The sequence below is a fragment of the Mesoplodon bidens genome, assembly GCF_964165515.1.
Source record: "Mesoplodon bidens genome assembly, chromosome: 9".
NCBI lineage: Eukaryota > Metazoa > Chordata > Mammalia > Artiodactyla > Ziphiidae > Mesoplodon > Mesoplodon bidens.
This window is the reverse complement of record NC_138166.1, coordinates 10,884,020-10,911,950: the sequence shown is the minus strand read 5'-3', so window position 1 is coordinate 10,911,950 and position 27,931 is coordinate 10,884,020. Positions and strand designations below refer to the sequence as shown.

Sequence of the window (27,931 nt, the reverse complement as noted above, 5' to 3'; positions counted from 1 at the left end):
ATGTCTGCATAGGAAGACTGGGGAGCATTTTAAATGATAGCATGTCTTGTGAAGAGGATGCATTCATGTCTCTGTTTGTGGAAATGGTTTACTTCTACGTTTGTCTACACTTAGTATTTATTTACCATTTAAATGATCTCACTGGTCCTTTTGTCAATGAATGCATTATGATCAAGCCAGTATTGTTCAATTTTAGAATAGAAAATTAATTTTAAGTTGGTAAACATTTTTATGTTCTTGGATTTGATCAGTGTGGTAGTATATATGATTCTGTACTAACTTGGAATTCTCCTCCTCAAAATGTTGGGTATGCAGCTCAGAAATTCGGGGAAGTCGCTTCCTTCAAGGGAGTTGAGCCCCTTTCCCAGCTCGTCCCTCTGTGCTTCCTCAGTGCTGGGCGCAGTGTCTTATCTTTCATCCTGACGATGTTCACGAGTGAAGTACAGCTGCTGAATTTTCTCATTAGTTCTCACTAGTCAGAGTTAGAGAGAAGGAGGAGCAGGGGGCGATTTCGGGACAGAGCGGATGAGGACGGTGTCCCCTGGCTCTGGTCCCCTGTGATTGAGGCAGGTGTTCGCCACGCTTCTCCATTCGGTCTGGCATGTGCTCGTCTGAGCAGCGTGTAGCATTTACCTCCTGTCCGTCCTAGTGAGGACAGAGATCCGGTGGGTGCCTTCGCTGTCCAGTCGCAAAGCTTCTGGCTTGAGGAGAGCCCTCTGGTGTCTCGCTCCACCCCTGTGAGCATCAGCGGCTCGGAGCAGTGCTGCCGGTCTGGTTCCCCCCCCACCCCCACCCCGCGCGGCGTCACAAGGCCTCGCTCCACATGTCTGCTCGCCCTGTGTCCTTTGTTAAGGTGCCCACGTTGTGACCAGAGTCAGGAGACAGTGTGGACAGTTGCTGTCCTTGTGTTCCTCTGTGCATTTTGGAGTTTGGGAGGAAGCTCACTCTGGGTGGCCAGCAGGCCAGGGAGACCCCTTCACGCGAACCCTCCACAGCGCTCCCAGCTCCCTCCCTCCTTTTATGTCTGCGACAGGACCTGTTTCTAGCGCGCCGAGGTGAAGAGCCAGCTGATGTTGTCAGCACCGTAACACACAGTCTCTGACACGGTTCATAGGTGCCTAGAAAGGAACGTTGGAGACTGTGCTGACCAAGCCCTTGTTTTCTGGCTGAATTTGAGGTCAGGGGAGGGGAGCCATAGCTGGTCAGTTCCTGAACCAGAGCCGGGTCTCCTGGCTCCCAGCCCGGACCCTGCCTCCAGGTCTGCACTGCTGCTGACTCGCATGCAGAAAACGGGCCCCGCCCCGGGGTGTGATCTCCGTCCCCTAAGTGGGATGCAGCTGCGTCCCTGGCCCCTCTGTGGCTACGCTGATCGCCCGACTCCTGGTCAAGCGGATGGCAGCTGAGGATCTCTGCAGCCTGTGCGGCCTCCTGCTGGTGAGGCTAAGTATGGTTTGTAGACAAGAGAGACACATGCTGTGATAAGACAAGTGAGGCAACAGGGGTCTATCCTGGGGCATGAAGCTTGCTTGAGTCATTGATTATTGTTTTTCATTATCATAATTATTCAGTGTAAATGGTTGTAAGATTGCCCATCATTATTGTTTGATTCTGGATTCTGGGGTGCTGAATTGCTTTAACTTCACTGGCTGAGAACAGAAATACTGTTTTTGAAAATAAAACCATTCTTCTTATAGCTAAAGATTTTTTAAAAAATATATTAGTCTAGAATTAAAAGGATCAGAGTTTTATCAGGTAGAGCCCATTCATATTATAGATGGGAGAAATGAGACCCAGAGAAATTTAATAAGTGACTTAGAAATTTAATAAGTTATGGTTATTAAGTCAGTATCAATGCAAGTCTTCTGACTTAGTTCATTACTACCATTTAGTTTGAATTTCCTGTGAGCTAGACCTTGTATCTGTGAGTTTTCCATACATTATTTCTAATTCTTACCATATTTCTGTCTAATGGATATGTTCCCCCTTTTATAGATATGAAAATGGAAGCTCAGGCAGCTTAAGTACCTTGCCTAGTGAATGAGTGATTGAGCAGTAATACAGGAGTGGTCTGAGTCCCAAGGTCATGATTTAACAATGCTCCATGCTGTCTCTTAACTGTTTCCTTTAAGATTTGTGTTATCTTAATTAACTTAATTGATCCTGGTTGATAGTCTGTTCCTTATGTTCATTGTCAGACACAAGCTGTGCTTCTTGAGGAAGGTTAACCCAGTTGAGTGCAACAGCCAGTATTAAAAATCTGGAACCTTAAATTCTTACTGAGAACACTTTGCTCCTCTCAAGTACCTCATTGTCATTGGAATTCATTTAACACCTTTGGATACTGGATCACATTAACTCTTACCTGAGTAGCTTCTCACACAGTAAAACAACCTAAGAACTATGAAAGAACTAAGGTGAAAAGTTAGGAGCAACTTGTGCATGGGTGGTGGTGAAAAGATATTTTTGGAAAGATGCTGACATTTTAACTTTGAGTTAATATTTGATGATTGAAATGAAGTTTCAGTTGGAATAATTTAAAACAGTTTAAAGTTTCTAAAAGCTCTTAATTCCTTTTACTTCCGCAGGCTGGAAGTCATCAGTGTACCTGTCCATTAATTTCTTGTACTTCTCATAATTTCTCTTGTTATTCCGATATAAAAACTCCACATGATATTTCAGTTTGCTCAAAGAAGATACGTGAATGCCAGTGAATAACATACAGGCTCATTGGATTGTGTTCCCTTCAGGATTATAACCTATTCTCTATGGAAATATATAATGATCTCTTTCTTCCTATTGGTTCTTTGACATTTTAAACATAATTTAAACATATTCTAATTGAAGTATTATCTAAAACATTCAATATTAATTCTAAGGTAAAAAGTCAAGGCCCAGTGGAGACAGGGAACTTCTATTGCTATGTGTCAAACATCTAGAAGGGTGTATGGTCTGTTACAGGAGCTCGACTGTTGTTCAGTCAGTGAAGTCATGTAAAAGTATTTCCTAGGAAAAGTTTTTTTAGATATGTGTGAGGATTTTCATCTTGTTTAAGAGACAGGTCTCCCTTTCATTTTCTTCTGAAACCTCTTTCCCTTGACTTACTAATGTTTTGCCGTCTGTTAAGATTGTTTAGCCAGGAACTCAAGGTAGACAGGAGCATTGGGTTTTTTGCTGAGAACTTGTCAGAGCTGATTGATATTATATATCTTCTGCTTGTCTTTTTCTCACTTCCTTGTCTAGTGTCGTCAAGGCCCCTAAATGACTTAAAATGTTTGAATGAGGATGTTTATCAAATGTTAATGTTTATTGAGCTTGTAGAGTTTCTGATGTATGGGAACATGAACTGTATTTTTTAAATATTTTTTTCCTTATGGAAAGAATTGAAACAATTTCCCTCTAATGGAAATAATTCCAGAAAAACTTTGGCCTTGCATTTAGGTCACCATACTCTGTAATTTTTGTGATACATATGATATGTATATGATATATATAATAAGTACATGAGTATCTTGGCTTAGCATTTTCTTTTAGTTCAGTGCTATAGTGTCGCCTGGATACCAGGGCTATTTAATCCTCCTTTCTTGCAATATTAAAAACGTACACACATCTTTAGCCATTATGGGAATGCAGATCAATGAGATACACACTTCACACCCAGTAGGGTGACTAAAATAAAAAGACAAGTATTGGCCATGATGAAAAAATTGGAATCCTCGCACGTTGCTGATTGGAGTGTAAAATGGTGCAGCCATAGTATAAAACAGTTTGGCAGCTCATTGAAAGGCTAAATATAGAGCTACCATATGACCCAACGACTGCACTCCTAGGCATATACCCAAGGAAAATAAAAAACATATGTCCACACAAAAACTTGTACATGAATGTTCATAGCAATATTATTTATAATGGCCATAAAATGGAAACAAGTCAAATATTCATCAAGTGAATGAAATGTGATATTTTCAATGGAATATTATTTGGCATTTAAAGAAATGAGGTATTGATACCTGCTACCCTTGGATGAACCTTGAAAATACTGTGCCAGTTACAAAAGACCACACTCTGTATCATTCCACTTATATAAAATATCCAGACCCAGCAAAGTAGACTAGCGGTTGCCTAGGGCTGGAGGAGTTGGGAGGAGAGGGGGAGTGACAGCTAATGGGTGTGCAGTGTTTCTTCTTTGTGTGATGAAAATGTTCTAAATTAGTGGTGAGGGCTGTACATCTAGAAACCATTGAATGGTACTCTTAAAAGGGTGAATTGTGTGACACGTAAATTATATCTCACTGAAGTTGTTATTTAAAAGAGTATATGTATAGATGCATTTGCTTCCACGAGCATAAATTATCTCCAGGATGATACACATTGCTTGCTTCTGGAAAAGAGCTGGGTTCCTATGGGGGCCGGGGTGGGAGGAAGATTTTTACTAAAACCCTTTGTATCCATTGTATTTTGTGCCTTGTAATGATTTTAACTATTTTACAAACAGATGTTAAATAATAAAGGTATTAATAAGTCATCTCTCCTCTTGATTTCACGTGATCAGGTCCTTCAGGGGTTAGATTATCTACACAGTAAGTGCAAGATCATTCATACGGACATAAAGCCGGAAAACATCTTGATGTGCGTGGACGATGCATACGTGAGACGGATGGCAGCCGAGGCCACCGAGTGGCAGAAAGCGGGCGCCCCTCCTCCTTCGGGGTCTGCAGGTGAGGGGCTGAGCCAGCTTTGAGAGCCTGCCAAGTTGTACACTGGGGGCAGTTGAGTCAGATGTGTATGCATTAGGGGCTTTTGTAAGCGTCTGATGACTAGAAGCAGCTAGACCTTTTTCTTGAGCAGGAAAATGCCCCAGTTAAGTTGTACTTTAATGTTTGAACTACTTTGTCCTCCCTTAAAAGGTTATTGAATTCTTACCTGCTGCTGCATCTCCTTGGAACACTGTCCTGTGTTGCCCACTTCTCTGCAGAGGAGTGTCTGTTATGGCAGGAGGTCTCACGTAGCCGACGTTCAGTCGTCAGAGTGCTTCCTTGACTCCAGTGAGCACAGCTACATCAATCTGAGTCTAGCTGGTGGATTTAGAATTAGTTTCAAAAGACTTCAGGGTGGGAGAAGACCAACTGACTTGAGTATTGGTGTATGTAGTTTTATTTCTGGTTTTCGCAGTGTCATGGCGACAGTGAAGTGTGGACGTTGCTTTCACCCTCTCTTCACGTGCTGTCTGCCCTAGTGTGTTGCCAGGCAGGCACGAGGACTGCAGGGCAAAAGCCCTCTGTCTGCCTGGGGCTCTTGGGACATGCACCACTTCTGAATCTCGTTTTCTAACATCGGGGTGTTTTTTAGATCACAGAACCATAGTCTATCAAGCTTCTGACACTGGCCAAGTCTGTTCATGTGATTTCTAGAATATTTACCGCAGTATTGGACTTAACTTTAGTTGTATAAACTTGTGAAATAGTTTTCAAACATAGTTGTGTAAGTGAATTGTTCATTTCATTGTCTTTAAACAAATTTGGTTGGATGACTCTTCTCCATTTTCTTATCAGTCAGTGCTTTGGGATTGTCTGTTTTTGAAATGAATGCGTATTTAATTTTAGATAAGTAAGAGAAATGACTCCATATGAACCACTGTGGCTTTGCCTTTTAAGAGCCAATCATTTGTTTGAGTTGGATAAACTTTAGGTCTCTCTGATTCAGAAGTTTTAATATTTAACGGTTGTTGAAGTTGCATAGCCATTAAAAGAGAGTAGTTATTTCATTTTACAGTTCAGATTACCTACATAGAGATAAGTATCTATTTCGTTCTAAATGTTCATTTCATTTTGTTTTGTTCTAGTGAGTACTGCTCCACAGCAAAAACCTGTAAGTACTTACACCTATACTTATATTCACCTCCATGTCAAAAGTGACTATTCATTATTGAACTTTCGAATTGTAACATTAGTTTTTGTTTCTTTCTGCAACAATTTTTCATTATGGATTGTTTGGGGGAATTGGTTGTGCATTTTTTTGTTCCGTTCTCAATCACAGATGTTGTAGTGTATTTTAATATAAAAGACAGTCATGTTTATAAATGCTGGGTATCCTTGATTATGTAAGACAATATTTGGATAAGGTGAAGTGATTTTTAGAGTTGGGGGATAGTTAGAGTGGTCCCAGATTTTATCTTTGTTTTCCTCGTGCACTTTCTGGAGTGCTCTTGGCTGAGTCTGGTAAAATGTGAGGTTATAGAGATAGGGTTTTAAGAGTGATTGTTCCAAAAACACTTTATATTATTTCTGATCTGCCTCTAAGTTACCTGTTTTTCTGAAGCTGCTGTTCTGATTTTTTTACTTCCAGGTAGTACTTAAATATGAAAGAGTATTATCTCTGGGGTCCTGTCAAAATGCTGAGTGTGAGCAAATGAAACAAGCTGTTTGGAATTAAATCCTACCGCAGCAGAGCTAAACCTGGCTTGGTTCCAGTCAAGCATAGAAAAAACATATATATATCTGTCTTGAGTTGATGGGTCATCTGCCAGTTTTAAAAGATGTTTATGAACCAAACGGTTTTGGGAGGAAATGTGCAGGACTTCAGGGCACTGCCAGCAGCCCTCAGCTTGGAGTGGAAGTCCTAGTAGGAGAGGGAGCTGTAAGAAGTATTCCACCCGGCCTGCTGGGTTCTGCTGTGGCTTGAGCAGCTTGTCTCGATTACTGATTCTGTGGAAGACTGGAGGCTCTCGTTGCCAGTACTTTCCAAGTCAGCTCACCATGATTGGAGGCAGAATGAAACCATGGCTTTTTCTTTTTTCCCTTTACTTCACGTGCTCATTTTTTACAGTTCCTGCAGTCTTGGCTGTTGATAACAGCTCAGTGTGTGAGACCCAAACGCAGACCGTGCTGTTGACCAAGAAACACCTGATTTTGCAGCAGTTGAGTAAGACAGTTAAGGAGAGGGGACATGGTTACTTTATAGACAGGCAGCAGCAAATAAAACTTGCAAGAGGTGCTTCTTGTTTAACGTCAAGAGTATCTCAGCATATTTAGTTCTTCTTAGAGTTTAAAGGGGAAAGACTTGCTGGATTTAAGCTATATCCCTCTGAGGGCAAGACCTGGTGGTAGTCCCGTTACGTGATATTAGCACTGGTTTCTTTTTTTCTGGTTTGGCTGTAACCCTAACCGTGATGTGGATCTCATGTCTGGGCATGTGATTTTAATTGAATGCGACCTGAGAAAAACAGCCTGTGTTGGTATTTGCCATGCTGCCAGCACTTACGCTGTTGCGTAGTGCTTTAAAAAGAAGCAAACTGACCTGTGGTATTTTCTTAACATGTTGTAGATAGGAAAAATATCTAAAAACAAAAAGAAAAAACTGAAAAAGAAGCAGAAAAGGCAGGCTGAGTTATTGGAAAAGCGCCTGCAGGAAATAGAAGAATTGGAGCGAGAAGCTGAAAGGAAAATCATAGAAGAAAACATCACATCAGCTGTACCTTCCAATGAGCAAGATGATGAATACCACCCAGAGGTGAAACTAAAAACAGCAGGATTAGAGGAGGCAGCCGAGGGTGAGACTGCGAATAACAATGGTCAGTGGACTCTGGAGACAGGGCTGCATAGGAGCCCAGGAGCTCCCACAGTAGGACCCGCCAGGTCACCATGCAGGGTGACTTGGTGCTGCGCTGATGCTTCAGACAGGAGGGTGGTTCTCTCCAAGGCCTTGTTGGAGAGCGTGGGGAGTTGTCTGGTACTTGCTTTGTAAAACGTGTGCCAGAAATATGTTAATATTTCAAAATAGTTTTTTTTTTTTTAATGTCAAACGTCTGAGAAACACCATGTCTTTATCTTGCTAATGATTGTCCTTCATTTTGTAATTAAGCTTTTACTTAACAGTAATGTACCCTCAGACCTTTTCTGAAAATTATAGAGGAGAGGGTAGAAATGGAAGTACAGCTTCATCTATGCCCATTTTCCCTAAGAGCTAACTTCTTCTAAGAAGAGTAGGCCAGTTATTTAATAAATGAAAGATAAGATTTAGAGTACCTAAAGATTTTACCCTGAGGGCCAAGAGGTGTCTGCTCTGTAGCACATGAAGTTAGCACGTTCGAATTTGTCTCTTGTTGGAGGAGATAAGTGCCTACTGCACTCTGTTAAGGAGAGAGACATGTTCTCATTCTTACCCTTCAACTTTTTAAGGCGAAGCTGAGGACCAGGAGGAGAAAGAAGACACTGAAAAAGAAAACACCGAGAAAGATGAAGATGATGTCGAACAGGAATTCGTGAACGTAGACCCCACTTGGATGGAATCACCCAAAACCAATGGCCATATTGAGAATGGCCCATTCTTACTGGAACAGCAGCTGGACGATGAAGACGATGATGAGGAAGATTGCCCAAATCCCGAGGAATATAACCTCGATGAGCCACATGCAGAAAGCGATTACACATATAGCAGCTCCTACGAACAATTCAATGGTGAATTGCCAAATGGACGACATAAAATGCCCGAGTCCCAGTTTCCAGAGTTTTCCACCTCGTTGTTCTCTGGGCCCTTAGAACCTGTGGCTTGTGGTTCTGCACTTTCTGAGGGATCCCCGCTTACTGAGCATGAGGAAAGCAGTCCATCCCATGACAGAAGCAGGACAGTCTCAGCCTCCAGCACCGGGGATTTGCCAAAAAGTAAGTGCCCCTTCCCATCCGGTGTGTGCTTTCAGTGGCCCCGGTGTCATACCCTTGACACACGCTGTGAAGGGAATTGGCTGGCGATGGTAGAGCCGTGTATGTATGCGTTAACCATTTCCATTTTATTACTTTTGTACTCATGAATAAGTTAGTGTAATTTTGAATATATTCTGTGCCACTAGGCTTTCTCTTTCTCTTTGCATATCAGATCCCGTTTCTGAGTTTTGTTCCTTCTTCCTGTCTTTAGCTAGTGATCATACATTTGCAGAAACCTTCCAAGCCTAGCGTCTTACCCCTGTAGCTTTTTAGCATGGGTAGTTTAATTCACAATTTGTACTTCCACCTGACAGTGTTATATTTAGTTTTTGGTTTTTTGTTTTGTTTCGTTTCTATTCAAGGAAAAGTGTGCCTGCTCTTTCTTTGTAGTGAGGAGGAAGTGTCTTACTTTATTTTGATAGCCGTTCTTGGTTATAAGACTCTTCTTTGGACATTTTAAAGGAAGCGGTGTGGGTTTAAATGTGGTGATGATGTATATATCAAACCCTGATTTTGAGGGTGAATGCTACACGACAGATCTCTGCCTGGGGCATGCTAGGGGACTTCAGTAGGCAAACCCTGGGTGTCGCGCACAGTTGGTCTCCATTCTGGCCCGCAGCGGAAGAGCTCAGAAACCGCCTCTGCTCCCTCTGCTGGCAAGAATGTTAACACACGGCGAGTCAGGTGATGGGCCGGCCCTGCAAGCAGCTCAGGATGTTCTGCAGCCCCTTTGATTCCAGTAGCCGAGAGACCTGCAAAGCCTTCTCTGTTACTCCTTGGCCACAGCTAGGCATCCTAAGGCCGTATATATGTACAATTTGTGATTGGACAGACACATTCTGCTCCTGTTTACCTTTACCCTGACCAGAGGGTTCGAAGGTGCTTAATGAAACGCCTTCACGAGGAGTGTAGCCTCATCTGAGGAAAAACCCACCTCTGTGTCTCCTGTACTCTCATTCTGCTCCCATATTACTGCTGACGCTTTTGGTTACCAAGCGTGTGTGTAGGGGTGTCTCCCCACCTAAACAATTCTCCGGCACCAGTTCGGTGTCTTGCAATTGAAGTAAAGTCTGACACTACTTGGAGGTAGTGTCAGGTCCCAGGGTTAAGGGCTCCGTCTCACAAGACGGTGTCGGTCTCCCCCTGCACTCCCCCCACATCCATCACAAGTCCATGTTGTCACCTGTGCTTCTGAACAATCAGCTGTAAATCAGAGGTTTCCATGACGCTGCCCTGGGGTTGGATAAATTTGTTAGAGCAGCTCATGGAACTCAGGAAAACAGTTTACTTGCTAGATAATCAGTTTATCAAAAAAGGATGTAAGTCAGGAACCTCCAGATGGAAGGGATGTGTAGGGCGTGGTGTATGGGACTGGAGGGAGGCTTCCATGCCCTTTCTGGAGATACCACCCTCCCTGCAGTCTCTCACGCGTTCCTTCGTATCGTGGACTCATGGATTTTTTTTTTTCTCTTTAATTAACACATTGAATTGTGTGTTATCGTTTACAGCTTTTTTTTGAATGCCAGGATCATCCCACATTTGGTCTGTGTGAGCCTCCTCAGGTTGGCTCTTAAGTCCTTTTGACAGAACCCCATGATTCCTCAGGTGCCCCCTTGCTCTTCTAGAGCCATGTGCCCAGGTTCATACTCTCCCTGCCCCAGGCTGGAGTCGGCCATGTCTCCAAGTAGTTTTTGCTATTGATATTTTTTAAATGTTTTTTATAATGTACATAATATATAGGAACAGTCATATGTAAAGTTTATAAACATGCATATATTGAAATGAGTGCTCAAACATCTTTTACTGATGGAGTAAACAGTGGAAAGGTTTAGTAATCTCAGGTGTAGCATAGTCTCTTCCCCATTTATTTTTAAGACATAATAACAAGTGTCTGTGTGAACATGGCATGCTTGCTCACGCTTCTGTGCCTTTGCTGATGCTTTCCCTCCTGCTTGGAATGCTTCCTCCTGTTTGTTTGGGCACACCTCTTTTCTTCTGTTGGGTCCTCACTGTGTTCCCTGGCAGGTCCCAGTTCTCGTTCTCCTCTTTTCCTACTGGCCATACTTTTCTTCACTGTGTGTTCGTTGTTCGTTTCCACTGTCTTCCTCTTCACTAGGATGTGAACGCTTGGAGAGTGCTGTGTATTTCTATCTGTGTATCCTCAGCGTCTAAGTCAGTGCTAAGATAAGCATTTATTGAATAAGGAACCAACAAATGAGTGATACCTGGCTATATTCTTCCATTCTCCCACCTTTGTCCTTTCACAGTTAGAATTTTACTTCGTCCAAAACACATTCTGTCCCCAGCACCCTGGCTGTTGCGTGAATATTGCATCAGGGAGAAATAGGAGGTCTGTTTTTTTCATTGATCCTAGTCTCTTACCAAGCTGACCTTTTCATTGATCCCGTCATTTATCTGGAGGCACTCGGCTTGGGTTTGCAGCCTGGTCTTTGGATAACCATGGACAGCCTCCCGCAGGGGAGGTGTTTTGTCTCCTACATGGAAGGGGTATGGTCTAGAGACTGGAAGTTGGCCACCAGGTACTACAAGAACATGAGGCGAGAGAAACATCCTTTCCTGAGTTTGTGTAGATCCTTGTCTTTATAGCAGAACGGATACGTTAGGAAACAGTAGAAGAAAAGCTGGGGCCACGATGAGAAGATTGAGAAAGAACTTACATGCCAGGCTAAGGATGTGAGCTTCTCCCTGGAGTAGTTTTGTAGCCACTGAAGGTTGAAAAGAGGAGGTTTCCTCTTGGGTTATTACTGCTGGAGCCGTAGCATGTATCTGGGCTCAGCACATCTGAAGCACAGAGGCCTGGGAGCAGGGTGGTACCTGCAAGGTGTGTGTTGAATCCCTTCCCCCTCGCCTAGTAGTGACCCATGTCAGTGGCAGTCCTTGGCTAGGCTGCTGGAACACGACTCCACACTCTTCTCACCCCTAGTCTGTTCCCCAAGGAACAGTCCCGAGACAGCTTTTTAAAGCACGTTCCCCGCCGCCCCCCCCCGCCCCCCGACCGTGTAGCATAACCCGCAGAGGCGTCGTCCTCCAAAGCTCACAGCCCTGTGCAGTCCGTCCCGCCCGCGTTCCACCCGCCTCTATTTCCCCTGCTCTTTCCGCCCCTCCCACACTGCCTTCTTCCTGAGCTTCCTCAAGGGTGCAGGCTTGTCTCTGCCTCTTGGCGCTTTGCTCTTGCTGTCCTCTCTGCCCAGGGCTTCTCTCCTCTGTGCCTCCCTTTGTTCAGGCCTCTCCTCAAAGGCCACTTTCTCAGGAAACACGCCCTCTCCACCCCCGCCCGTGGGCAAACACCCTCATCAGTAGCCATCTCCTTTCTCCACTGTGTTTTTCTTCTTAGCATATAGAGCTACTGACATGGTGTGTGAATCATTCATTTTAGTTATCACTCATATTCCCAGCAAGTGTGTGAGTTTCCTAATTTGGGGTGTGGTGGCGGAACCTTGTATGTCCTGTTGATTCTCTTCCCGGTGCCAGGGTAACGTCTGGCACGTAGAGCGGACTCAGTAGATACTCACAGCACCTATTTGTGAACACACAGGTCAGGCTTGGGCATTAAATCTCCTAGTTCTGCTCTTTCTTCAGGCTGGTACTAAATCTCCTGCGTATAAAGAGGGTATTCATGCCTTCCTTGTAAGGATGTTTTAAGCATAAAAGTGCCAGTGTGGGCCTAGCACAGTGCCTTGCAGATGAGTGATGCTGGCTGTTTCATCACTGAGGCCCCACTGGCTGCCATGTTGCTGGTTCCTAGGATCACCTCAGATGGAGTGAGTACAGTGTCACCCAGAGACCAGGTTATCAGAATGACTTAAGGGCTCCAGCCCTTCCTGAAGTGAAGTCTTCCCGCCTCTCTTCCCACTTTTCATTCCCTCCTTGGTAGAAGCAGAGAGCAGGGAAGAGCTGTGGTAGTTGCATAATAGCGCCTGAATCACGGGAGGTGATCTGATTTCTGGGCAAAGCAAAACTCGTACGACTGCACAGCAGGTGTGACTGTCCCTGTGTTTAAACGGGCCTTTTTGAGTGTTGTACTCAGGTAACCTTTTACAGATTACCCAGAGCAGGAAACCGGCACACTGGGAAAAGAAGTGCAAGCTGGTTCTCTTTTACGTCCTTTGCGTTCTTAATACAGTTAAAATGTTGAGGTGGATTCCCTAGTATCATTTGGAATGCATTGTGCGCCTGGTAACCACGCATAGACACGAACTAGGAGAATAACAGCATGTCACCAAAGAGACGTCGTCTAGTGCTCATAAACGAGGGACATTAAATACAAAGAGACTGTACAGGTGGCCCCTGAATTAACGAAGAGTCGACTTTACGATGGTTCGAAATCGAAGCGCGTTCTGTACAAGCTGTGCTTCTCGTTTTCAACTGTGATCTTTTCCCGGGAGAGTGATACACTGCAGGACCCCACCTTGTGATGCTGGGCAGCCCCCAGGCAGCCACGCGGTCACGCGAGCGGACAGCTGGCACAGGTACCACCACTCTGTGCCCAGACGGCCCGTCTGCCTTTCACTTTCAGTACAGGATGCAGTAAATTACATGAGATATCAGCACAGTTTATTATGAAGTAGGCTTCGTGTTCGTTGCTTTTGCCCAACTGTGGGCTAACGTAAGTGTCCTGAGTGATGTTGAAGGTACTGGGCTCAGCTGTGACGTGTGGTAGGTGATGTGTAATTAAATGCATTTTGAACTTAACGATATTTTCAACTTTTGATGGGTTTTTTGGGACGTCAGCCCGTCGTAAGTCGAGGGGGATCTGTACCGAAGGTGTGTGATGTTGTGTTTTTAAGGTGCTTGTCCTCTAGCTGAAGTGGCTCGTGCGTGATGTCTTTAGAACGACGCCTGGAGGAGGGGGCGGTTTCGGATCCCCTCTCTCCACTCGAGCACCCTTGCCGGCAGCTCAGCCAGAACCTGCCCCCTCATCCTCTTCCCCTGCCAGGCCTTGGATCTCAGTGGTGTGCGGTGCCGGAAGCCACGGCTTGGCCTCCCATCCTCTCTGTGCCGCGGGGGCTTTGGCTGGTCCCTCACTGGCCGTTCAGAAGCCCTGGCCTCAAGAGGGTGGTCTGGCTGGTGGCGGCAGGCGGGAGCCCCTGGACCCGGCAGCCAGGCGCTGCCGTAGCTCTCCTGTGTTTGGTCCTTTTTCCATTTTTATTTTTTGGCGGAGGAGGGGTGGTCCCTTCCTCTTCCTCCTTTACGGAGGACTGAGCCTCGGAGTTTAAGTCATTTGCCAGAGTCTTGTCACGTATAGACGTAGAAACAGATTTGAATCCAGTTCTGCAAACCTCACGTTCCATTTTCTTGCCTGCCGAGTCTCCTTTATTAAATGACATGAGGGATCCATCTAAGCCATTTCCAGTGCTGGCCATCTGTTTGTTGGGTGGGCATTTTAGGTTTCTTCTAGAACTCGGTTTCTCAGCCCACTCCCTGTTCGGTGTGAACACCTTGCCTCTCTGTGTGTGCCTTTGTGGTGCTGTCCTTATCATTTCTGATTTCCTGTGTTTCTTCTCCTCGGCTCATACCTGGCCTTTGGTGAGGCCTCACTGTGGATCAGTGTCCTCACATAAAGAGGGACGTGGTGTAGGGCAGATAGCAAGAAGGGAGTGTGTGGGCCTGGCAGGCTTGGGTTGATCCGTAAGTCTGAGGAACAGGTCTTGAGGGTTAAAACGTTGCCAGAGCTCTCTTGCATTTTCTGGCCCCTCCTGGGGAGCTCTGTGGGCGCCCCAGGTCCTGGGTGCGTCGCCTACTCCCTGCCCTGCTCACGGTGCACGCAGCCTGGCCTTGCCGCCCACCTGGGGTGCCGAGCTCCACAGCACGCATCTACCCAGAGGAGGGACAGTCATTCCAGCAGTCCCCACCTTCGAGTGAGCTAAAGGGTGTTTAATATTCTGCATTGAGCGGGCTTTTCTGTTTTGTCTCTGAGTACCGTTTCAGAATTACTTCTGAAATGAATGAAAAACCATGGTTACATCTCATCTTTACCAGAAATCCCAGCTTGCCGGTCAGTTTGAGGTTTGATGGAGATGCTGAGTCACTTCAGCCTTTTCTGTCTGGGCCTCACCACATTCTTCTTCTTTGTCACTGCCCCTTGGTTAACTGTGCTTTCTGCAGGCCTGGTCTGTGCTTGTCTGAAAAGCTTCTCTGGCCCCGCAGCCCTGAGAATCCCGGCCCCGTGCCTACTGTTGAGAATTCCTCAGGGTTCCCGGGGGTTGAGAGTGGCTTGAGTCTTTGACAAGTCCGTGAGGGACCTCAGAGGGCCCGGGCCATCTCAAGAGACCTCTGTTCTGGAGTGTCCCTTGTCCACGGCTAAACCAGAATTGATTAGTCCCTGCCCATCTGTATTTGTTAATCAGCCATCATCTAACTCTTGAGGTGTCTGTGCTCGGCCCAGGCAGAGGGAGAGGTGAGGGCTGTGGGCCACTTAGGAAGGGCTGGGCACCCCCTGGGGAGCGTTCTCTCTACCCTCACGTTAAGTGGTAACGCACTTCTGAGCTAGCCGGGGTCCATTAGGGAACTGGCATGGCCTAATGAGGAGCAGCTAAAAGACAGAGGAACCAAGCAGGGCTGACCTGCTCGGTGAAGGATGGGGAGAAAGGAGAAAGGGCAAGGCAGTGTCCATGGGGTCTCTGGGCAGTTTGCTCTCTTGCGAAGTATTTTCCAGAGGTGGAGACCACGAATTTAAATTCTGTTGAGTTCAACTTACAGGATTCCAGGCAAATGATCACCCACCGCTTTTCTAGAAAAGGAGACTGTGCCCAGCAAGCATTGTGTGCACACACGCAAACCACTTATCCCAGGCACTAACTGTCCTGCTGTTTGCTCATGCCAGCAAAAACCCGGGCAGCCGACCTGTTGGTGAATCCCCTGGACCCACGGAATGCAGATAAAATTAGAGTTAAAATTGCCGACCTGGGAAACGCTTGTTGGGTGGTAAGTAGAGTTTTCTTTCTAAAACATTTCGGTTGTGATCATGTATTAGAAGATGCTTTTTCTCTCGTTTAATGTCTGTGGTCCTCCACGGTAATGCAGTCTGTTCCCTTCCAGCATAAACACTTCACAGAAGACATCCAGACGCGTCAGTATAGATCCATAGAGGTTTTAATAGGAGCAGGTTACAGTACCCCTGCTGACATTTGGAGTACGGCGTGTATGGTAAGAACGGCCTTTGCCATTTTCCTCTGTGTAAAGGCTCATCCTTTTAGTTCCCGTGGTGGGGCAGCCTCACCAGGGCCTGTGGCTGAAGCTTTCTGACCGTGAAGGTTGTCCACTGAGGGGTGGGTGAGGGGAAGGTGGCTGCCTGCGGTATCTTAAGAGACCTTCTCTGGCGTGTCCTGGTGTGTGTTTTGGTTTGGTCTTGTGAGAGACGACCTCGCGAGGCCCTCTGTGGCCCACGGCCCCGAGAATCGGAGCCCTGCTGTGGTGACAGTGACTTCAGGGAGCCCCTGTGGCTCCTGGAAGCTTGCAGGCTGCGCGCAGTCCCCTCACTCGGGCCGTGGAGGACGATGAGACAGCTGCGATTTAGGGGAAGGTGGTCTGAGGGGCTGTGTCAGACCTTGTCTCCTTGCTGGAGAGAGAGGATTTCCCCACATAGCGGTGTTCAGTCTCTCTCCTTCTGTTCAGCAGAGTCTAGAGACTGTTCTGCCTTTCGGCTCTAGGCTGTGTCCAGCCACGTCTGAGGCACCAGCAGCCACCTGTCCCCCGTTTGATCGAGTCTGTTCCCTTAGGCAGCTCAGCGATGGTTTTCCTCAGGGCCTCAGGCTGCCTCTTGTGTCTCCAGCGTGGTGTAGCCATGGTTTCCGCCGCTTGTGTGCATCAGAAGTCTGGTTGTGTCTACACTCGCCTCAGCCCCACCATGCCTCTTCTCACCTGCTCCTTACCTGTGAACCGACAAGCATGAATAAGCATGAATAAGCATGAATGGTCCCTCGTCCATAAGCCAGTTTCAGTTTCTCTCTTGGTCCTGTTTCCTGGTCAGTTTGTCACCTTCCTCTTAGTGGACCGAGCTTTGCGGTCCTTTGTTGGAGAAGGGGATGCATGTGTCTCTTGCTTCACGAGGTGTTTCATGCTTTCCTCATTTTTTCTCCAAATTCTCCTCTGATATTTAAATGAAAGGGCGTGGCATGTGTGTAAAGCTTGGTACTTGTCTTCTCACTAAAAAAGCAATGCAGAATACGTGTACTTGTCTGTTATCCACGGGTTACTGTAGCACTTCTTTTGGGTGTTAGAGTATAGCACTGTTAGCAGGGCTTGCTAAAACAACATGAAAAAAGTGGATGTTCTGTGTTTTTCAAGTTTGCAGCCAGTATGGCCCAACAAATCTAGAACAGTGTGCCCTTCTGTTCCCATGTTGCTCTGACGGGTAATGCCAGAGAATAAGTTTAAAATTAAGCTTCTCAGTAAGTATCAAAAACTGAGCCCTTGCCTTGCTAGGTATGGACAAGGAGGGCTAAAAGAATTGGTGGACCAGATGGCCGGGCCAGCCCGGGCGGGCGGGGCTGACTTCTGAATGAGGGAGGTTATTAGAGTGGGAGGAGGGCGGGGGTCGGAGATCATGGGCCAGAGGCCAGGGGGTGGGGGGTGGTAGTCGCTCTAGTCTTTTTTCTTTTTAATAACTCTTTTTAAATTAAAAAAAGAGAGAGAGAGAATTGGTGGACGTGTCATGGTTCCTTAGAATGCAGGGCCTGCTGTGTGGACAGGGGTGAGGCTCCCTGTGGGCGAGTGGGGGGGCAGCGGGGAGGGGGCCTGGGGGCTGGAAGCAGTGGGAGGCAGCGGCCAGGTCAGCAGAAGGGGGCGCCTTCAGCAGTGGGAGCTGCGGGGCTGTTGGACCTCAGGGTGTGGTGAGGTCAGGCCCTCCTCCTCCCCAGCAGCACAGAAGGGGCCGTGTCCCCTCATTTACACTCTGCAGACGCTTTCAGCTCTGAAATCCTGTGCTTCTAAGTCGGGGTGTTGAATTTTGGTGATATAATCAGAAAAACGGGACAAGATCACAGATGTAGTAGGATAATGGTGGAGGTGTCAGTGCGGTTTTATACCGGGCTCCCTGTCTGGCCTTCTGTGAGGTGAGGGTCTGCCCCTCCACACAGCCTCCTGTCCTGCTGAGCCCTGCAGCTGCTGTGAACGGGGGCGCCAACGTCAAGAGCAGACGCCTGAGGAAAAGCACTCACTCCATCTCCTTTGCCTCCCCGCTTCCCAGGAAGTGAAGCGTAAGGCCCCTCAGTACTTCTTGGGCTGCTTAGGAAGCTCTTTTTAATCAGTTTAAGGGTGACTTTCTGGGAGCGGGGGCAAACCTGCATCCCCCCTCCCCCGCCCCGGAGGCCGTGGCTGAGGGGTCCCCTCTTGTTCTTCGTAGAGGACCTGGTGCAGGTGAGGCGTCTTTGCCCAGCCCACGCTGCCGTTGAAGTTTAAGTGTATGACAGTGCATGGAATCCACAACAGCAAGCTGTAGTAAAGCTCCAGACTGTTCTTGGAGGTAAAGCCCAGGGTTCTTTGTTATAAAGGGCATCAAATCTTACAGAGACGCTAGTGGAGCTGAGAGTGGTGGCTGGTAGCCGTGTTCACTGGTAAGTGCCTGTGCTGCTGGCGGGGAGGAGAGCTTTCACCACTGGGCAGGGCAGCTGGGCTTTGTCAGGTGTCGAATCTCTTTTTCCTTGAGCTCTGGAGCCCTCCAGATGTAAGTGTGCATGATCTAAAAATGACGTGTGCACCCCGGCATTGGTCGCTCTGCACTTGTGTTTCAGAGTCCCTGAATAGGCGTCTTCCCATGGGCTCCATGGTGAGCCTCAGTCAGCGCTGTAGAGACAAGAAAAGCCAGTCTGACCCATTTCACCAAACTTCTCGGCAGTGGTCACATCACAGAAGGCATCCGTGACCTTATTTATTCAGAATGGGATACTTGATGTGGGATGATGGCATTTCAGGAAGGGGGGTATCTGGTCTCCCCAGAGCCTGAGGACAGAGGCTGGTCCAAGGGAAAGCCCTCTGAGGGGATTGGGCCGAGTACAGAGTTCCCAAGTATTGAAAATAAACAATAACAATAGAGGTTATATCGAGAGTAACTTATTGAGTTGAAGGCAATAATTTTTCATGGTTTCATAGTTTCCAGCATAAAAGCAAGCTGTAAAGTACAGAGACTGATGTTTTCATTGTGATGTGTGTTTACCCTGCCTGCTGTCTGTGTCCTAGTTGTTAAGAAAAATCTCCTCATGCTTCAGAGAATCAGGACCCGAAAACATGATGGGGGAGCCTTCATCTTGCCTCTTCCTTTTTTCTTTTAAACCATTTCATTGATAGGCTTCTTCAACTTGTGTTTCCTTGGAAATACATGGGTGCTAATCAAAATGGTCATCTTTCAAAGAACACTCAGTGGACATATCTTAGCGCTAGGCTGTCAGATATACGTACAACCAGATTGAAATGTTTTTGAACGTTCATTAGAAGAGTGAGGGAGGCCCCGAGGACGGTGAAGAGCAGCTGGCGCTCTCCTTTGCTAGATCATGCGGCTTCTGGGGTCTTCTTTCTCCATTAGGGTTTCACCCTTTTCTCTTGGCTTGTGTCCCAGATGAGAAAGACGTTTCTGGCCATTCAGTGTGTCATCCACTTGTTCCCCATAGACCTGTGGCCAAATGTGAGGTGTTTTACCCTGATCTGGGATTGACCCTAGTATCTTTATTGTTTGTTGGGTGGAGCGGGGAGGCCCTGCAGCGCCCAGAGGACCGCCTGACGTACTCTGTGCTGAGACTGGGCACGTCAGACCCAGGTCTGGTTCAGGGCAGGGATCCCGAGTTGTGAACTAGTGCTCATCACAGGGTAGCTGGCAACAGGCTTGGCATCCCACCTCCCTCCTTTCATAAAAAAGAAAAACACAAGGTGAAGAGATGTGGTCCTGGGCTAAGCGCGCCCACCTGGGTTTGTGAGAGGGGCCCCGCCCCAGGCAGACGAGACTTCCCCTGCGGGTGCCTGCCCACGCCCTGTGATCCTCGACAGAAGCGGAGAGGGCAGGCTGGTGCTAGGTGGGCTCATCGAGGCGCCCATGGGGAGGGCGGTACCTTGAGAGGAGCAGGCGGTGCCCCGGCCGCTGACTCACAGGCATCTGTGAAGCGGGACGGGCCCCTGAGGGCCTCCAGAAGAGCGAGATCTAACGCACAGGAGAAGTAAGTATGGGAAAAACCAAACACGGGATTTAGCTTGTTCTTTTTAAAACTTCTTGTAAATTCTCATTTAAAACATGTTTTTTAAAAAAAAACATGGTATTTGATCAACAGAGCGATAGCGGTTTTCATTTTTATGTACTGTTAGCAAGTTAAAGCTCCCAGTCCTGAGACGATCTTATGAACAACGGAAGTGGGCTCAGTGGCAGCGATGGGAAACCAGTGCCCCTCCCGTTCCCTCCCGACCCCAGCACCCAGGTGGGGACAGCCCTGTAACCAGGAAGCCGCTCTCCTGGCCGCCCCCGGGCGGGCTGCACGGGGCTCTGGTTCCTCCTGGCCCCGGGGGACGGAGCAAGAGGGGCTTCTTGGGTTCTCGAATGTCCTTTGGTTGAGTCAGAAGTGAATGAAGTGATGACGAGTAGCTGAAAGGAGCCCCCGGTTGCTCAGACATGAAGTTCTTTGCTTCAGGAGAACAGCCGCAGCCGTGGTCCGGGGCCAGGTTAGCCTGCAGCTTGCAGCTGGGCTCTGGGGTCAGACAGACCTGGACCTTAGACTGAGCCCTCAGATTAGAGTGCGGTGCTCCGGCCACGCCCGCGCACGGCGGCTTCCTGCAACGTGAAGCAGAGGTACAAGAATATTTCTGAAGCTTCTTTGAACTTTTGGGAAGAAGAGAAAGCCTGGTGTTGAGCCCTTTCAGGAGGCTCTTTGGTTTGATTCAGATCCTCATAAAATGTAGGTCTCTTGTACCAGAAGAAGTTGCTGGCTTGGGGCCCGTCTCCGTGAAGCGCTTAGCATGTCATCTGTTGTATCCTAGGCATTTGAGCTGGCAACGGGAGATTACTTGTTTGAACCGCATTCTGGGGAAGACTATTCCAGAGACGAAGGTGAGTGTTGCTGCCTGCTGAGACCTCAGTCCGGGTCTCCTGAGGCTCCTGAACTTCTGGAGAATACTGTCTTTTTGCACCAAATTCAGATGCTCTCCCTTTGAGCCTGAAGCCCCCTCAGCTGCAGTGACTGGGCAGAGAGCCTCCTGGCACTGGCGACGCTTTGGAGAGCCCTCGGGCCTCAGCCCGCCCCCGCAGGCCTGAGCCCAGCTGGCCAGGAGAGGACAGGCCGGATGAACCCGGAGCCTCTCCGTGGACCTTTTGTCCACTGATCAGCTGCCCACTTCTCTGTCCTGTTGGGGGCTGAATTTAAAACCAGGCAACTCTGGCTTGAATTCCCATCTGCAGACCTGACCATCTCCATGCTTATTTGCTTGCGATGCTGGGGTAGCCTGGGGTGAGCTGGCATCGGTCACTGTTAATGCTCCAGATGGGGCCTGAGGCCTGCCAGTCCCAGAAGCCTCTGGGTGGATGTGCTGCACACATTGTTGATTTGATTCTATCTCTGATTTTTTACTAATTTCAATTTTTCCCCCTCTTCTTTTATCCCATCCCTCCCTTTGCCCCTCCCATTCCCGTGTCCTTTTTTTTCTCTCCTCCATAGACCACATAGCCCACATCATAGAGCTGCTAGGCAGTATCCCAAGGCACTTTGCTCTGTCTGGAAAATATTCTCGGGAATTCTTCAATCGCAGAGGTAGTACCTCTTCTTTTTGAAAAGCGCCACGATGCAGACAGAAATGGAATAGCAGCTGCTGGTTGTATCATTAATGGTGACAAAGGCCTTTCTCCTAAATTCCAAAAGCAACCCAGCAGAATTCCTGTGCTGACTTCAGAGTTGAGAAGGAGCCCCTGCCTGGCCCCGTCCTGCGGTCACCCTGTGCATCAGCTCCTCTGCGGTGCCTTGAATCTGGCCACTCGGGCAGAGCCTGTGCTCTGGTTGTTGACGCTGCGCTCTGTTTCTGTCTGCGCGGGCGATGGCAGTGTCTGCATGCAGTGTACTGATTAAATTGTCGTGTGTTTCTGTTTTGCTGGCATTGTTTCCCAATGCAGATCACATAGCATTGATCATTGAACTGCTGGGGAAAGTCCCTCGAAAATACGCTATGTTGGGGAAATATTCCAAGGAGTTTTTCACCAGAAAAGGTAACGGTATTTATGCAACACTAATTTTCAGCGTAATCCTCTCCCAAAGGAGAAATTGTGCGTTCGCGTTGGGCAGTGGAGAAGGATCTGGACTTACTGCTGGGGGAGTCTGCTGAAGAAGGCTCTCAAGAAATAAAGAATCATCTGATATCTGTGGAATAAGAATTTTGTAAGAGAACGATCTTCCGAAAATCCTTTGACCTCCTCCACACCTCTCCTTTATGCCAAGCACCAATTCATGTATTCAAGTATTTGTAAAAGAGTTTAAATGATTTTTAGAAAGCAGCTAGGCTTGCCTTTCCATTTCCCACATCGTTCCTGGAACCAGAGTGTTTTTGCAGTGGAGCGGAGGTGGCCTAGAGACTGGACTTAGTGCCTGTCCGTCTGCGTCCTGTTTCATGGGTCTGAGCTGTTCCGTAGGGGGGTGGGCCTGTGAAGCCCCGTGTGCCTCACGTTCTTATGAATCAGATGTTCTTCTCCCAGTGCATTGCCTCACACTGTCCTGCAGGTGATTCATTTTCATATTGCACTTCTCGTGATCTTCCTTGGCATGACCTAGAACAACTCTCCTTGCCCTGTGTAGTCCCTAGTGAGGGATCAATTTTTTAAAAACACCCAAAAGCCCCGGGGAATTTATTTTTACAGAGCCCTTCCCCAATGCCATAGTCTTTGATGTGGGCATAGGTAGTCCTCTTAACTCCTGTTTTTCCAGCTTTGATTTGGACGGGGTGGGGTGGGGTGGGTGATGCAATTCCCATTAAAAAAGAACTGTTTAAAGTTGATGTGAGCGGGACGTGGAGTTTCTAGAAATTTCTGCAAGTACTAGATACTCTGTCTCCCCTGCTTTAGCCAAATTGGGAAAACCAATTTGACTTTTTACTTTCCTGTGAGATAAGGAATTCTTGTAGAGTAATAACCTTTTATGATATACTTTGGTATGTTCAGCTAACCAGTCCTGTCTTACCCCTTAAATTCCGTCTCCCCGTGAATGCATGAGGCCTGAGAGTGAACCATATGCCAAGACAGTGGTTTCTTGCTCAGGTACTCTGAGAGCGTTGGCCACAACTCTTAGGTTTTTTGGGAACACCCAGTGGGTAGCCTCTGAAATACGTAACTGGATGCAATATCTTGTTATTTCCTTTTTAAAGCTCATCAGAGGAAAAAACATTGTCGAGGAAAGATGTTCTTCAGACACGTATTAATTTTCGTTCTGAGGCTCTGGTCTTCGAGTCTGGGTCACTTAAGCAGGTACAGGGTCCCCCGCCACACCCAGCCTCGCACGCAGTCTCAAGTCGTGCTCAGGGCAGTGTGTTCAGTGGCACAGCTGGGGCTGGAGCGTGCTGGGGGGCTGGGCATGGCGTGTCACATCGTCTCCGAGGCTGTCAGTGGGGGTGACTTCCAGTGAGCGCATCCTTGATACAAGAAGGCGTGAGAGGATGTCTGCACCACGCGGCACATTAGGAACTGTTTCCGTTATTGCTAAAGCAGAGTTATAAACAGGATAACGCTGTGCGCGTTGTGAACTGGACAGCAGTATGACTGAGAGAGTGGGCTGTTTCTAGGAAGTTTCCAGAAAATGTTATTTGAACATAGTTGAAGCAAGGGAAAGCTCTGGATTATTTTGGCCTGGGATGCTGTGGCTTGGGGAGTCGTGTTTATTTTAATCAAAGCAGACTGACTCCTTCTTCCACATTTCAGAATGTTTTCAGAGCCTATGGGAGATGGCCTGGGCCTCAGGAGGACTTGGCTGGTAGATGACCTGCCCCAGCCATGGCTTTCACCATGGTCAGGTGGGGGAGGGCAGCCAGGAGCTGGCAGCCTGATGTGTCAGGCAAGTCGCAGTATTGGCCTGCGGGTGCCCTGGCGGGGAAGGGAGAGGGCCCAGGAGGGCTCTGGACCACAGCCCCTGATCCTCGAGCACAGGGGGCTGTGGGAGCCTCCCTCCTCCCCTCAGGCACCAGGCGTGGTGAGGACCGACAGCCAGCGGAGGCGCACAGGGTTGTGCCTTCAGTTGTGCCGCTGCCGTCCTGCCCTCTGAAGTGGGGAGGCTGTGTAGGGCGGCTGGGCTCTGCCGTCCCTGTCCGTCGTCTGTGGGTGAGGAACCGGTACTGTGCACAATGGCGAAGAAGTTGAAGAGGAACACAAGGTGGGGGGGCCCTGAGTGGTGAGAAAGTGAAGTCAGGCAAATGATTTGGAGGTACCCCTGCCAGCAGCCTGTGGTCGGGTTTGCTCGTGGAGATGGCTGCTCTGCGACTCTTGCTCCTGTTAGGCTTTGCCCCTGGTCTGAGCTGCAGGGACCGGGGGCAACACCTGCTGAGTCCCAGCCCAGAGCCGGCAGTGCGCCTGGAGCCCTCTCCTCATCCCACCTGTGGGGCTCCTTGAGCGAACCTGATGAGCGATGCCTGGGGGACTGATGTTGGCGGGTGCTTGGTTCTAGCTCACAGCTCTCTTGTCCTGGGTCCCTCATGCTGGAGGGCGGCTTTCACACTGGCCTTTCCATAAGCTCCCTACTCCTTGGACAAGTGGACCACTGCCTGCACCCAGATGGGAGTATAAAGTGCTTGCACGGGACCTTGCTGTTCCATCGTCAGGTTGTTACGTATGTGTGCTGTAGGGGTTGTGTGCGTGGGCTCTTTTCTGAGGAGCTTGTTTGAAGGTGGTCTGTGGAAGTGAAGTGCATCTGGCATCCTTGGTAGAGACAGGCCGACCACACGTGGACTTGTGTTACTGTGGTGACTAGAGTCCTTTTTTCCTTCCTTGGGATGATTAGGCAAGAAATCCCCTAAAATGACTGGGAATTGGGGCTTAAGTTCTCTCCTGATGATTGTTTGTTTATGGTAACTGTGGAACTCAAAAGGGATTTAGGGTTTTCACAGAAGTCACGGGCATAGTACTATGACGAATGAGGGCCCGTCCTGAAGTCGAGTTCACCATGTCCCTTGGGATGAGGGGCGTGATGGTTGCATTAAAGATGTGTTCCGGGGCGCCTGGGGGGTGGATACACGTTTTGGAAATAATGGACTCTTAAGTGTATCCATTTAAATTTTTTCTAACACACCTTTGTGCCAGAACTGATAGAGAAAGGTGACATTGAAAACCGCTTTTACGTTGCTTACGCCACGTTGGCAAAGCAGCGGGAGCCGAGAGGGCTGAGCAGCAGCCCTCCCTGCTCTGCGCTCTCCTGGTGGGAAGCAGGTTCCATCCCCACCTCGAGGCCAGGGAAGGGGAGGGGGGTCTGTGCATTAAAGCTGAAGGTCAAGTGCAGCTGAGTGGCGTCGTCTTGCTTACAAGTCAGGGTAAAATGACTGCTACTAGTTTAACGTATTTCTTGGCCAGGCGTTTTATTAAAACTGAGCTGGATTTTTGTGGCTGGGAATATAATTACTGTTCTCACCCTGTTGGGGTTGAATCTGCTGGTCATTCCTTTGGGTGTGGGCATTAGCCACCAAACGTCTTTAAGGAAAGCCATCTTGGTCAGGGTGTCAGGGTGTGGCCCAACAGAAGTAAGCACCTCTGTGGATTCTGTCCCCATGCTGTCCTGCTGTGGTCTGAGTGGGTCCCTCCAAACCCGTTCCTGACCCTCTAAGGGTGACAGTGTTAGGAGCGGGGCTGTTGGAAGGTGTGTAAAGGCACGGGTGACGTGAAGGCATGGGTGGCGTGTAAAGGCATGGGTGGCGTGTAAAGGCATGGGTGGCATAGTGCCTCACAAAGAGACACAGAGAGCTCGCGAGCCCCTCCGCCACCTGAGGACACAGGAGATCTCTGAGCTGGAAGAGGGCCCTCACCTGCCTGTGCTGGTGCCCTGCCTCCAGGACTGTGAGAAGTGAACTTGTTGCTTGTAAGCCCCCTAGTCAGTCATATTTTGTGATAGGCAGCCTGAATGGACTAAGACACAAACCCGGGACAGTGTCCCAGCCCTCGGGTGATGGCGAGAAAAACAGTACAGCCAGGAGCACACCTTACTGTGCTGCCGAGCAAATACTCTGTTGAGCCATCAGTAGCCATCATTTTAGTAGAAGTTGCTGTATTGAGAATGGAAGTATGAGAGGAGACAGTTAACTTTAAAAAGGAAAAAGTACTTGATTCTAGATGAGGGCGTTGAGTGTATTGTAATATATGTGAGCGATACTATGTGTCAGACCGAAGACCTCTTGAATACAGTGGAGAATTTCAGAGCATGCAAGAAACTTCTGTGTAGCCAAAGGAGTACATTTGCAGGGGATGGCATCAGGATAAGTGGTGTCCAGCAGAAGATGAGGAAAAGTGTAGGAGGGGGTGAGAACGGAGGGCGAAACTCAGGAGCTGGGTTTTTAGTTTAGTTTAGTTTAGTTTTGTTTAGTTTTGGCCACGCCACGCTGCTTGTGGGATCTTAGTTCCCTGACCGGGGATCAAACCTGTGCCCTCAACAGTGAAAGCGTGGAGCCCTAGCTGCTGGACCACCAGGGAAATCCCAGGAGCTGGGTTTTAAAAGAGGCACTATTCTTAATTTTTAATGTTGAGATGAAACTTGTTAGAATGATTTTTTTTTTTTTTTTTTTGCGGTACGCGGGCCTCTCACTGTTGTGGCCTCTCCCGTTGCGGAGCACAGGCTCCGGACGTGCAGGCTCAGCGGCCATGGCTCACGGGCCCAGCCGCCCCGTGGCACGTGGGATCTTCCCGGACCGGGGCACGAACCCGTGTCCCCTGCATCGGCAGGTGGACTCTCAACCACTGCACCACCAGGGAAGCCCTGTTAGAATGATTTTAACTTAGCTCCAGAATTACCTAAAAATCAACCGATTCTCTTATTTCTGTGAAGAGAAAAGCCCCTCTGTGGCGTTTGGCCCATACAGGATAGGATGGTCACTGCCCCACTTGATTTTCGTGGCTTCATGTTTAAAACCTTCTCGGTCATTGCATTTCCACGTGGCGTAGGCAGGGAAGACAGGCAGACTGCACCCGTGGGCTTAGAGCAGTTTGTGGACTTGAGGGGTGTCTGGCCTGGAAATACTGAGGAGGAAGGGCGCAGGCCTCGGCGAGGCCTCACCGTCCTGTAGGAGCTGTACGCCAAGACGGGCCTGTGGGGGAGGGTGAGCTGGGCCCATCTCCCCGGGAGCTGGGTTCTGGAGAGAACTAGAAAAGTTTCTTCATGCTAGTGAGTCTCAAAACTTTTAAAACATAAACTGCTTTCACTCTCATTTTATGTGAAGCACTGATTCTGTGTTACAAGAGGTCTGGTTTTCCCTCTCTGTGATAAACTCTCTCTCAGAAGCTGAGCTCCGTGCGAGCAGGGGCTCCGTCTGCTTCCTTTCCTGCCTGCTGCCCGGAGCCCAGGTTGGGGGGTGGTGCCTGGTGAAGGTGGCTCCCTGCCGACTTAGTACATTTGAAAGCCTTCACCTGAGTCCAGTCTTTGTTTTATTTATTTTTTATTTTTTTTTATAATTTATTGTTATTATTATGTTTGGCTGCATTGGGTCTTCATTGCTGTGCGCGGGCTTTCTCTAGTTGTGGTGAGCAGGGGCTACTCTTCATTGTGGTGCGCGGGCTTCTCATTGCGGTGGCTTCTCCTTGCGGAGCACGGGCTCTAGGTGCACAGGCTTCAGTAGTTGTGGCACGCGGGCTCAGTAGTTGTGGCTCTCGGGCTCTAGAGTGCAGGCTCAGTAGTTGTGGCACATGGGCTTAGTTACTCTGCAGCATGTGGGATCTTCCCGGACCAGGGCTTGAACCCGTGTCTCCTTCATTGGCAGGCGGATTCTTAACCACTGTGCCGCCGGGGAAGCCCCCAGTCTTTGTTTCAGATAGAAGTCTTTGTGAGCTAGAAGCGGGACAGTAGCTGACCCTCGGTGCTGGGACGGTCCTAGCAGCACCCGTCGTCCTGGCATCGCTGGCGGCAGGCTCACTGTGCCCTGGGTCCCTGCTTGGAGGCTGCATGAGATGCCTCCCAGCGAGGGTTGTGGTGGAGATAGTGTGTGATAGTGACAGTGCTGCAGCCTGGAGGCTGGCTGTAGTGACACAGAACACACAGCAAAGGTATGTGGGGAATAACCGACCACGAGCCACAGCC

General features: G+C 48.4%; 1 protein-coding gene across 10 annotated transcripts in view; it reads left to right on the top strand.

The window, feature by feature from the left end:
- The window catches only part of SRPK2 (SRSF protein kinase 2), a 236,111-nt gene that overhangs the window by 200,195 nt on the left and 7,985 nt on the right, over window positions 1-27,931 (top strand). For 5 of the 10 annotated variants that reach the window (XM_081244886.1, XM_081244890.1, XM_081244892.1 and 2 more), the window contains 8 exons: window positions 4,550-4,715; window positions 5,840-5,865; window positions 7,321-7,567; window positions 8,175-8,657; window positions 15,541-15,641; window positions 15,756-15,863; window positions 20,673-20,742; window positions 21,347-21,439. In XM_081244886.1, the coding sequence (XP_081101012.1) occupies window positions 4,550-4,715; window positions 5,840-5,865; window positions 7,321-7,567; window positions 8,175-8,657; window positions 15,541-15,641; window positions 15,756-15,863; window positions 20,673-20,742; window positions 21,347-21,439 (1,294 nt within the window). Of the gene's footprint in view, window positions 1-4,549; window positions 4,716-5,839; window positions 5,866-7,320; window positions 7,568-8,174; window positions 8,658-15,540; window positions 15,642-15,755; window positions 15,864-20,672; window positions 20,743-21,346; window positions 21,440-21,795; window positions 21,889-27,931 lie in introns of all 10 variants that reach the window. The other 5 variants (XM_081244887.1, XM_081244895.1, XM_081244888.1 and 2 more) reach the window with 3 other exon arrangements.